The 12,865-nt window shown below is 41.1% G+C and overlaps 1 protein-coding gene across 2 annotated transcripts in view; it reads right to left on the bottom strand.

Annotated features, from left to right (window-relative positions):
• ap3d1 (adaptor related protein complex 3 subunit delta 1) overlaps positions 1 to 12,633 on the bottom strand; it is a 63,936-nt gene extending 51,303 nt beyond the window's left edge. For both annotated transcript variants that reach the window (XM_060941477.1, XM_060941478.1), the window contains exon 1: positions 12,311 to 12,633. In XM_060941477.1, the coding sequence (XP_060797460.1) occupies positions 12,311 to 12,406 (96 nt within the window). In that variant the 5' untranslated portion in view covers positions 12,407 to 12,633. The remainder of the gene's footprint in view (positions 1 to 12,310) is intronic.
• Positions 12,634 to 12,865: the final 232 nt, after the last annotated feature.

Genomic DNA, 12,865 nt, shown 5'->3' with positions numbered 1-12,865 from the left:
GCCCTCCTTTTATTTCTGACTCTTCCTGTCACCGTTGCAACCTCTGAGCGCTCATTTGTATGCCCTTCAAATAATGTGCGCAGTATAGGCTATTGATGTTTTATTATGAGCCATGTACAGTATCCTAATTTTTTTGTTTCTGAGTTACATGTTCGTTTGAAGGACTTGATGTACTAAATAACATAGTTGCACCCGGTAGTGTTGAAATTGGTAAACACCGCAGTTGCGGACATTTTGTAGCCTAAAATGATGTTATGATAAGCTTTAATAAAGGGCCCGGTCATTTGCCCCGCCCCCGGCCCGGCTCTGACTTGTTCCGCCACTGTCACTGATGTCACTGTTTGCGCTGCTTAACGACATCACGTGACGTCCACCCACTTTCGCTAACTCCACCCAATGTGTCCACCCACTTCCAGCCAGCACGGTTCAGCGCGGTTGTAGTCGAAATGCAACTCCAACAGCCCCGCTCAGCTCGACTCAGCTCGACTCGGCACGGCACGGCTCAGCCGCGTTTGTAGTGGAAAAGCGGCATTAGTATACCACATGATATCATGCTGACAAGGGACACGCGAATTTGTGATGGCAACCCAAGAAAGCCGCCACCTAAGCAGCGCACCGCTCCTCACACTACCACGCCGATGGTGCTTAAGAGACGACGAAACTTCAGCAGCACCGTTTCAACCAAAATCAACCATTTTCAACCAATCACTAGCCATTTTACTCAGCTCAGCAAGCCTTCAGTAGAAATGTAGTACCAGGTTAACGAAGAACTTAAGTGCGCACTTAAGCCATTTGGCCAGTACACTGCATGATCTTGTGACAAGTCAAGGACAAGAATTTCAACCAGCAGCATTAACACCATGAAAAAACCTCCTGTCAGCATTTAGACCTGAACCCACCCCACCGTCAATCCATCTCTCTCTCTCTTGGCCAGTCTCTTTCTGCCTGTCCCTCTCTCTAGCTCTTTTACACAGCCTGTTCAAAGTGAGAACCTTATGCCTTTATTCCACTTCGCATTCTGTATACGAGTGATTCCACGCTTATGGGTACTGAAATGGGGACATGAACTTATTTTTAAAAATTCACCTAAAACCATTTCTTTTTACCACCATCAGGTCACAAAACATGTAATCTTTAATGATGTGTTAAAAGATAACTTTTTAATTTTCTGAGATGTAATAAAAACATATTTATATGCCAAAGTCAGAACGTAACAGAAGTGTTGTGGACATATATATTCTCAATTTTAACAATGTAGAATTATTTTTTGAAACATAGGAAGGTGATGTTTTAGCAAATATAATTAATAAACATGTGTAGTAGAATAAACATACACATTCTTTCAATAAGATTAACATGGTATATAGCTAGATTGTAATTAATTTGTAACAGACGCGAGATGGACAGTCGTAACAGAAGTAATGTAACAGACATCATTTTGGAACTCATAGGCTTGACTTTGGCATATAAATATGTTTTTATTACATCTCAGAAAATTAAAGTTATCTTTTAACATATCATTCATTAAAGATTACATGTTTTGTGACCTGATGGTAAAAAAAGAAATGGTTTTAGGTGAATTTTTAAAAATAAAGTTCATGTCCCCATTTCAGTACCCATAAGCGTGGAATCACTCATATAAAAACATCCGATTGCGGAACAGGGCTCTCTGTTGTTCTACCTCCGAGCTGGAACGATTGCTGGTACCAGAGGCAGAATCGAGGTCCATGCAAAAGGGACAGACGGCACGGTGGGACAGGGTGTGAGGTTTTTGATATTCTTTCCAAGACCAGAGCAAATTCAAATGTCTCCAGCTACAGTGTCCAAGGTCTGCACACCTTTCTGCCTCAAATCCCTCTCTACTTTTCACTTCCTCCTCCAAAATATTTCTGATCCCACAGCAACTTTGCTCATGTTTGAAGAGTGGCATAAAATGTACACAGTAGGGTTGGGCGGTATCCAAATTTTGATACCTTTAAACTGTCTCTGTGTTTTCCCGGGGTATACGGTATTACCGAGAAAAAAATAATATTCTGTTTCGGCCTACTGTGTAACGTGCGCCTATACCGGCGGACCTTGTCCAGACCTGCGCCTATGCCTCAAATGTACTATTTAAAAGCAGCATAGCGAATTGTGTGCATTGTGGTATGGATTAAGCAGCAAAGCGAATTTTGTGCATTGATGAATGGATTAAGAGATATTTCAAAGCATCACGCAACTCTTCCTTCATCTTGAAAATAGCATTCAACTGTCGTTTACACGTCTGCGTTGAAATGCCATTTGCAGCACTATTTCACCTACTCCATCAAAAAAAAGTACACGATCAGCAGGATCATACCCTTTCAAGCATGGGAAATTAAAAAAAAGAAAAGAAAATCAACCAACACCCCGTTTAGACTGCGCGATAAACCGTATTCTTCAGCGCAAATGAGGCGAACCTAATTCAAATGAGTGATCGCTGCACAAGGCAAAATCATATGGGCCCACGTCATGCCATGGCGGGGAAATTAATAATCAAATGGCCTTACCTTGCTTAAAACGTAGTCTTGATCACATAACTCCTTACAATTATTCCACTTAAATCCATACAGTTTAACACACCCAACAAAGATAGCAAGCGCATTGCTAATTCCCACCAGAAACCTAACAGTTTACGCTACGATGTTTTCTTCCGTTTCTTCAGTAGATGACATTTCAAACGTTTATTACCCACATCCCAAATGTCATACGTTATATTATTTTACCTTGTTGTTACTCATGTAACCTACTCAAAACACTCAGATTGGAGGTGTTCCCCTCTCGCGCCGTGACCGTCTTCTTACATACTTTACACACAGCTTCATCTGTGTTTGCTGGCTCTCCCTTTTCGTTTGGTTTGAAACCAAAATACTGCCACACTGCCGATGTTTTTTTTTTTGCCACTAACTCGTTATCTTGACTTGCCATCTTTCAACCGCAGTCTCAGTCTCTTGCGAAGCTTTCGGTCAGACTCCAAATGTCACGCAGGGTTGCCATGGTAACGACATAAACAACCCTGCACGCGATAAGAACTTCTTTAGGAAATTGATAGAATTAGTGAAAATACGATCACACAGTTATTCGGGATGATCTTCAATTTATTATTTTATATTATGACCTCATGTACTCCATATTTATTTAGATATTATATATTTTTTTAAAATGACGGTAATGAGACCGATACCGTTGGTACTTTTGGATACCTCGGGATACCTTCTTACCGTAATACCGCCCAACCCTAGTACACAGCTAACAAAAGCACCTCACTCAGTTCACCCGCCATGACGGTTTTGAAAGCAATGCCGGTATGATCGGGGTATTCATATTTCTGATGCATAGCGGGTTATACTTAACCCTAGACACTGACGCTCTGCTGTGTCGTGTCATGCCTTTAGTTAAAGAACACCGGCAATCTGTGTAAAAACGCACGCTGGCACAGCTTCATGCTGACTTTATTTGGTATAATGTAAACATTACATTATAGGCATTGAGCAGACGCTCTTATCCAGAGCGACGTACAACATACCAGAGCAGCTGGGGGGTTAGAGGCCTTGCTCAAGGGCACTTCAGCCGTTCCTGCTGGTCCAGGGAACTGAACCAGCAACCTTTTGGTCCCAACACTGCTTCTCTAACCATTAGGCCATGGCTTCCCAAACATCAAAAGCCAGAGTAGTGTGGAATATCTCTATAGAAAGGGCTTCTCTCTCGCTCTTCTTCCATCCATCTTTTTCTATCTCTCCTTCTGTTTCTGTGATTTGTCTTCCTCTCTCCCCATCTCACTCACATACAAACACAGAGTATGGAGAGAGGGTCATGTGTTAAGGTCATAAGACAGCATACAGACAGAATGAGGGGAAGGAATGAGGCATTAGGAGAGAAACTGCAGTGGTGTACATGTTCCCAGCTGCACAGGAATGAGAAGGCAGGCCAAGGGTCCACAGCTGCTTCTCTCCAGCATCCCGGTTGCCTCTTTATTATAGCATGATGCAATAGATGTGAGCTTTCTATGTGTGACTAGCTATACAGTCTTCAGTCTCCTAAGGCTGGGCAGACACTGTGCGATTTTTTCAATCGCGGTATTTAGCTGCTGCTCACACTGTACGAGTGAATCGCAGGGGTAAACAGCACGCAGCTTATGATTCCTGTTCTCACACTATACGATCCGATGCTCGGATGCGATCTGACTGCTCACACTGTACTTCCAGATTCTCGTATCCGGAACTGCAACGTGAACAGTGTTGTGACGTTCGCGAACAAACCGATTCTTTTGAATGGCTCCTAGGCATGAACGATGAGAACCGAGTCTCGAGCTGGGGGAGCCGTTCTTTCTGTCGTTCTTTTTCTGTACTGTGTTTCAGATAGTTTATAATGTGTGATATTAATTATAATATTATGGGAAAACTACTTTGCACGGACGTTCATTTCATTTATTCTATCGTCATTTTGTTTGTTCTATTTTTGTGTATTTTATTTATTTATCTGTTTGTCTAGTTGTATCTATTTTGTATCTCAGACTTAAATATTTTTGTAAAAAGTGTTTTTCTATAAAATATTCTTGCGTTCTTGATAACTATGTTCTTGAGTGGGTTTTTTTTTTTTTTTTACAGAAAAGCCGCTCTGCATGGACATTCATTGAAGCCCTCATTGTTTTTTAATGGTTATTTATGAGCGTTTAGGGGTTACAATAATGTACGTCTAGGTTGCTTTATATAAAAAGGTATGTCTAGAAATATTGAGGTCACTGTCTAAGCAGAGGGATCTGGCTTCTTTAGACGCTGGCTTCTTAAAACTGAATAAATATTTTTAAAAAAAGAGCCAAATGAGCCAGTCTTTTGAACGGCTCTTTTCAAAGAACGGATCACAAAGATGCGGATCCCATCAAAGAGCCATAAATCCCATCTCTAAACGTGAAGAGGAGGAGACCGGAAGTGCTGCTCAGTGTTTGTTTTCTCTTCCGTATCTGTGTTCGCGCATGTGTAGTGTGACAGGTTGAGGTAAATCAGCTCGTGACACTGCTTCAACAGTGCGATAGCCTCACGATGGGCTACCAGGATTTCAAACATGTTTAATTTTCATCCGATCGATTGGGAAGAGGTCGTGAGGTGTTAATCGCTTGTCGTTACCCCGTGTATACTACACGATCCGAGACGCACGATTGAGCCAAAAATCGGCCCGATCTCCAAAATAGTCGCACGAGTGAAAATCGTGTCAAAATCGGGCCAAAAATTGCACAGTGTCTGCCCAGCCTAAGAGTGGGGGGGAGGAAGAAGAAAAGGCAGGGGGAGACCCACTCAAATGCCTTTTCAGATGCATAACCTGGATACAAGCTGAAATTCTCCTTCACTCACAGTACAAACATCAGAAACTGGTGAGATTTTCAGAATACACCTCGCATTCCACACCTAATGCAGGGTGGAAAAATAACACTCTGGTTAGAAAATCTGACTTCTATGCAGACAGTATTATCGTGAAAACAAACAGAAAGGGCTTGGCCAAGCAAAGGCTGAACAAACGGACACACAAAACACACCCACACACAAGTAAAGGAGCTGACGTTTAATTCAGGAGGGGATGAATATTTCAGAGTTGTGTCCACGGTTGGCCGGGTAACAGACACTGTATCTAGGTGAGCTGGTACAGGTTACACAGGTGGAGCTTTTCATGACATCGGACTCCAAATGTCTCCGGATGAAACGGAGCGAAGAGAGACACAACGCTCAAAGGCCTTGACACGTAAAATGGACTACATTTTAAAAAAATGATTCCTAAACAGAAAAAAAAAAGTTTAACAGTCCACAACGGATGTCAGAACTTGGAAATGATATTTATGAACATGCACACTATATGGCTGAAAGTTTATGGACACCTGACCATCACATCCATATGTAGGTCTTCTCCAAGCTAGAGATGGGAATCGCGTTGCAAAAACTTGCGCGTCATGACGTCAAACTCTGCATTTGCTGGAAACTCGCAGCAAGAAGCGGTCATGGCAGAGAGGAAGAAGTGGTCCAAAGCATAGCTTCATTTCATGAAGATGACAACAGTGCTACTTGTGATGTCTGTACAATGATCATGTCAAATCAGGGTGGAAACACCAGCAATACGTTTCAGCATATTTCAAGGCAACACGGGCTAAAATTCCAGGACCGCCATGTATCCAGCACCCTACACACAAGTGCCACCGCTTCCCAACTGAGCAGCACATCCGTTACCAAGGGTAAATATCTTATGATATAATCGATTAGCGCCATGCAGAGCACTTTTTTTTTCTTTGACTCAGAAAACCGAAACGAACGCTGTACAAATAGTCTCTCATTTCATCCATTTTAGATGACGGATAAGATTGTTGCTACAGATAGCGGAGACTACAGCCAGCTGCTCAACTCGCCCATCAGCTTCCAGCCAGCAAAAACCCTTTCATGCTTATTTTTAACATGCTCAAATGTTATTTGGCAGACATGCTACTGTTTTAAAAAAAAAAAAAACCTACACTGACGATGAAAACTTGTGTAGCCTTGCTTCTCCCCCACAGAAATTTAATCAGGAATTAATAAAAGGGACTCTAAATAATCGGACTTATAGCAGAATTGATAATAGCATCGGTATCACTAACCTTAATCGACTCCCATCTGTACTCAACATGGATATACCCACCAGGCCGCCCTAATAGGCCTGTAATGGATATTTGTTTTATACAAAAAGCACGGGAGATGAGTAAATGAACAATGCTGCGGGCAAAACTGAATTGGCTAAATTAGCCGATAGCAGACTCCGATATAAATCTGGAGTGTTCTAACAGGTGAAAGCATAATGATCCGCACTCATCTGAGGAACTGCAAAATGATACATACCTAGCTAAAACCAGATAATAGTGATTCGATACGGTTATAGTTTCAGAGGATTTTCTTGGACATCCGCAGCATTTAAAAAAAAAAAAAAAAAAAAACCACTGACCAACTCTGGTACTACAGTAACATTTACAACCAAGCATCTAACATTGTACCGTTTTTCTCTTTTCTATTATTTCTTTTTTCAGAGACATTAATGAATATCTAGCTTTTCATTATGCGTCCGCCACCTTAAGGTGCAGGAGGCATTGTGTTTTCGGGTTGTCCGTCTCGAAACCTTGCGAACATGATATCTCAAAGGCTAATGAAAGGAATTTCACCAAACATTCACCATTTGCGCACTTTGGGACAAAGATGAACTGATTAGATTTTGAGATCAAAAGGTCTAAGGTCAAGGTCACTGTGAGGTCAAACGTCTGTCCGAAAACCTTGTGAACACAATATCTCCAAGGCAAATGAAAGGAATTTCACCAAACTTTCACCATGTGTGCATTTGGAGACAAACATTAACTGATTAGATTTTGAGGTTAAAAGGTCACAGGTCAAGATTACCGTGAGATCAAATGTCCATCCCCAAATCAAGGCGTGTAGTCTACCAGGAGGAGGCATCCCCATCGACGCCGTTGGCGTCGAGTTCTATCTAGTTTTTTTAGTGTACTGTTTTTGCTGCCACTTTGTGAGCCATAATAAAAGTCATGTTAAAATACTGTAGATTGGCGAAAGTTTTGTCAAAACGAGACTTTGTTCTGCACAAGGCCTAGACATCCATCAATACTGATCAATGAGAAAGCAAACGATTATTTAGCCTTCTGTCAGGAATCAAGGCACTGAGCGATGATCATAATAAGCAATGCTCAACATAGCCGTCACAGAAGAATGAGCAGGAGCTGAGGAGCCATCTCTGATAGCACTGCTCAGCTGCTGGAATAAAAAGATTGTGCTTTATTGCATTAATATCGCTGCATTATGTAAATGATGGATAGTTAACCTCCTAAATGATTTTTCTATGACTGCCTGCAGCGCTAAAGAATGAGCGTTTCACGATCACGTCATGTCCTACGAGTCCGCCTCAGGGATGCGGCGCTCCTAATGAGACGATAGTCGAACATGCACTGGGGACAAATGGAGCAGCGCTGATACACATGCAGCTGAGCAGGCTGATAAAATTACAGAACGACCTGGCCTACATTACACACCGCACACCTAAAGCCAGATGAACTGTTATACAAACATGGAAGATGTCGAAGGACGTCATCACTGTCAACAAGGCACTACTGATCTGTCGAGTAATAAACAGATTAAAAAATTATTATTGTATCCCCCAAGTTTATAACCGTAATGAAGTTTTCTGAAGTCGAGTTGCATTTGAACACAGTAATTTACAGGGAATATACTTAAAAGTAAAATTACTAAGACTTAGCGATGCATCAGTTATAACTGAGTGTGAACAAAGCTCAGAACACTGCTAAATGATTCAGCGACGCATTTGTCCTGAGACTTCACAGTAAATTATAAGGCAGGAGATTTAAATTTATTCCAGTTAAACTAGCAAGCAATCAGTTAGTCATGAGTAGATGGATTTGAAAACGAGGACAGTTCTGTCCACACCCAAGCCCCCTCCCAAGAAAACACAATCACCACAGAGTCTGAGATTGCTCAAAAAAAAAAAAATCTGTGTGGGTTCCCCATTTGGTGGGTTTTTTAGATCCCTTCAGTGACTATTTTTAACAGCAACTTGGTGATGAATATAGAAGACTTCGAGCAGACATCCATGACTGTCCTGCACTCAATCTGGCTCTCCAGCTCCTATAGCCACTGGAGGTTATACGAGTTGAGAGAGCAGATCACTACTGTACACAATGATCAATCACCAATCATCATTTGTCCCACCTGCATACTTCACACTGGTTTCTTCCATACAATTAATTTCTGATATCTTGTCTGGGAAACATTTACTGTCTTGTCAATTTATTGTATGTTTTGTACTCGTCTTAGGACGTCATGCACCCTTGCTTTATGTAGTTCAGTGTGCTGTACTACTATCGTGCGAGATATACCTTGGTCCAAATGACCGTTTGTTCCAACGTATACAAGTAACACAGGAATGACAAACGCACTTGACTTCTTTGTTCTTCATTTTAAACATGTCTTCCTGGCAATATTTACAAATAATAAACGCAAGCTATTCCATCTGTATCCATTTCCTTTCTGTCCATTTCCAAACGGACGACTAGCCTACCACTGCTGCCTTGCATCTGTAAATATGTATAGAGTTAGTTTGTTGGGCTGTGACTAAAGATTACTTCTTTCTGCAAGAAAAAAAACCCCTCAATTTTACTCCATCCTGTGCTTTCAGAAAAAAAAAAATTTCTCCCCCTTTGTATAAACCTGGGATCAGACTAAAGGATATTTATGTCTTTCGTGATAGTCACTGTGTCAAATTAGGCACTCATCGGATCACGCGGTGTCTTGTTTGGAAGACTGGCAACACTACAAGTTTGACCCCGACCAATCATCATTCGTGTCATTGGGTAGGAGGGTCAAGAAGTTGTTAGTCGGGGGGCGTTGTAGCTCAGGTGGATAAGGCGCCATACCATAAATCCGGGGACCCAGGTTCGATCCCGACCTGAGGTCATTTCCCGATCCCTCCCCATCTCTCTCTCCCGCTCATTTCCTGTCTCTACACTGTCCTATCCAATAAAGGTGAAAAAAGCCCCAAAAAATATCTTTAAAAAAAAAAAAAGAAGAAAGTTGTCAGTCATGGCTATAGAAGGAACATCAAGGAACACATCATACGAGTTGACAAACTAGACAAGAAAACATAAAAATTGTGACATGTTAAGACTTTTTGTTGGGGTGTCCCAGATGCCACATTGCTGTTCGCTGAACACATCAGACTACAAGACCTGTTTGTCATTCCTGACATTTATATTCACGCATGACGTTCGAAATTTGTCGGCCACAACAAAATGATGGGAAAACCGGGCTGAATTTGTCTAGACTGATTCCGTCATAATACAAAGGCCTTCCCATGCCACGTGGTGCATAGGGCGGCGCCAATCTCCGTTTCCATAACCCTCAGCCTCTCGCCCATTACATACAGTAGCTAGGGTTACAGTGGGGGGACTGGTTCTCTGGTAACCACGAGAGTTTGACTCCCCACTCGCATCTGTATTGCAGCGTGCCTTGCTAGACGGCAGTAAGTACCATTTTTATGATGGTCTTTGGTATGACCCGACCGTGAGTAGAACTCACGATCCGGCATAACACAGTTTAGTCTAAATACGGAGGCGATTATAGAAAAATCGTGTGTACCGACTGATTGAGAAATTCAGACCATTTCTCAATAATCACCTCAAGCGACTCAGCAAAATGGCGGCCAATCACTTCGTCACCATAAGCGAGGAAATATAAATTATGAAAGAAAATGCTGTTCCTAGAAGTGCTAAAGATGCTATGAAGTCTGATCTAAAACTATTCAAAGGTAAGGTAGAATTGTGATTTACCTATTTCGAAACAAAGTACTTTATCCAGGTCGGCATAGATAAGCGACACGTCTGGACGCATGACGCTTTTGAAGTTTGAAAAAATACATATACGTTTTTGAATAAAATCACCTGCGTATTTATACTAAAACAAAATTATCCACCTCAGGCTCAGTGAATACAGGTGAATAATAAACTCGACTTTGTCTCGGTTATTATTCACCGATACTCACTTGACCTTCACTACACTGCAAAAAGTAAAATCTAACCAAGATGAAATATCTTAAATCAAGACAAAATATGCTTGTTATTTGTCTGCCAAGATAATTCTCCTTTCCAGGCAGGTTTTGTATAAGAGTATTTCACTTACTTTAAGCATTTTTTCCCTCAATTATCTTAAGGTATTATAACTTATTGAGATTTTATTACTGGTTATGAATAAGTTCTGTCTTAAAATGAGAATTACCATAATTTCATCGGTGTTATATTAACCATGACAAGTTTGTCAAAGTCAGAATTTCTTATTTCAAGCATCTTATCCTTTCTTTTAATCTCTTAACACAAAACAGATAACTAAATGAAATGAATTGTTGTATTGTCAATCTGGCAACAAAAATAGGCTATAAAATGGATTGGTTTGTTGTTTTGATTTATTTGGCGGTCTCAGTTGGTATAAACACTTACTTAAACAGAGCACACCAATATGCCCAGATGAAACAGTCAAACTGTTGGTTGGGGGACAAAGTATCTAGCATATTAAAGTGAGTAGTACAAATCTACTTGTTTTTAGTATAAATACACTAGTTTTAAGACATCTGTGGGGTTTCTAAAGCTAGATATATTTACTTGTTTTTAAAAATCTTGCCAAGTCAAATTTTCTTGTTCTGTTGGCAGATAATTTTGCTTATTTTAAGTAAAATATTTCTCATTTTATTACTTTTTTTTTCTTGCTTTTGTAAGCCGGGTTTTTGCAGTGTAAGTAATATGGAAATAATCGTGACGATTAAACGAACATGCAAATTGCCATTCATGACGTCATATGGCTGGTTTTAATATTCATTTATTAAATGAATATGCAAATTGGCATTCATGACGTCATATAACGGGGGCTTTTTTTGCAGGTGATTAAAAATTGCAAAAAAAAAATATGAGGATTAAAAATTGAGACGTCGTACCATTTTTACACTCAGACCAAAAACTCATCTGAACTTCGCAGTGGAAAAAAAAAAAAAAGTCAAACTCAGGTTTGAATAATTTAAAAAAAACATTTAACCTAAGCAACTCTGTGTACTAGTTTTTAATTTTAAAACCATCACCGAGGCCCTTACACGACAACAAAGACAACTAATGGAAAATAATGCGATTTTTAAAATGTTAAACCTAAGAATGACAAACTGATTTACAAAACACGCACAGCCGTGTCATGTGGGACATTTCCGGACAATAACTGATCGATGTAAATGAATATAGACCATCATAGCAGCTGTCAGGAGCCTAGATTAGCTCACAGCAGGCTAAAATCACCTGGAACTAGGCGGTACCGACAGACAGCCATGTCGGATAGAGAAAAACTGATGTCAGTTATCTCCGTATCGAGATCAGTTAACTGGCTGGACGATACTCGGTTTCGGTGTACATTGAGAAGGGAGAGTTTCTGAGCTAATTCATTCGAGCTAAGTGTTAGCGATGTGCCTCATTTCAGTCCCTTAACTGAAAGCTCACATACCAACTGACACGAACCGCAAACGTGGACGTTCTTTCCTTCTCATTCATGTGTGGAACCTTTCCAAAAGAGCTAAAAGTTTGTTAAAAGGTTTACTCCACAGTAAACAGAGGAAGTTAGCAGGTTAGCACAGGTAGCTATCGCTAATAAGAACCGTTACGTTTAGCTAAATAGCCTTAAGCAAATAACACGTCCTCACAGCTACGACAACTTGTTTATCATTTCGAGTCTCTTACCTCGTCTTCTTTGTGGTTCCGAATGCCACGTACTAAGTCCTGAAGGTTTTTATCGAACATCCGATCGATGCTGCCTTTAACGATCTTCAACGCCATGGCTGCTCCTGCTGCAAAGCCAAGCCTCCAGCTGCTCCTGTCCAAGCGGTGTTTTCTGAGCTGACGGGCCCGTTAGACAGGCTTTCATCCACCTGAGCACCGTCCTCACAGGAGAACACTGTCGTCTGCTAATCCTAGCCTGGAGAAGGCGAGGCCAGCTGGGTCCGTCCTCCTCCTGTAACTGCAAACTCACCCACTAGCACTGGACCCGTTTAGGAAATGGCTGACAAAATGGCGCCCGGATCAGCTGACCGAGTCCACGGCTTAATTCCAAATGACTACATGTTCCCTACTCAAGCGCACTACATAGGCTGTAGTGCGCTTGAGCTGATTCAGTTTTAATAGTGCACTATGCCGCCAGCGATTTGCGATTCGGTCTGTATTTTGATAATTATTACAAGACTCTCTGGTTGGTGATTTTTTTTTTTTTTGAAACAATGTGTCAATTTAATTAAACGC

This window comes from Neoarius graeffei, chromosome 15, assembly GCF_027579695.1.
Source record: "Neoarius graeffei isolate fNeoGra1 chromosome 15, fNeoGra1.pri, whole genome shotgun sequence".
Taxonomy (NCBI): Eukaryota; Metazoa; Chordata; class Actinopteri; order Siluriformes; family Ariidae; genus Neoarius; species Neoarius graeffei.
This window is presented reverse-complemented; position numbering and strand designations above follow the sequence as displayed.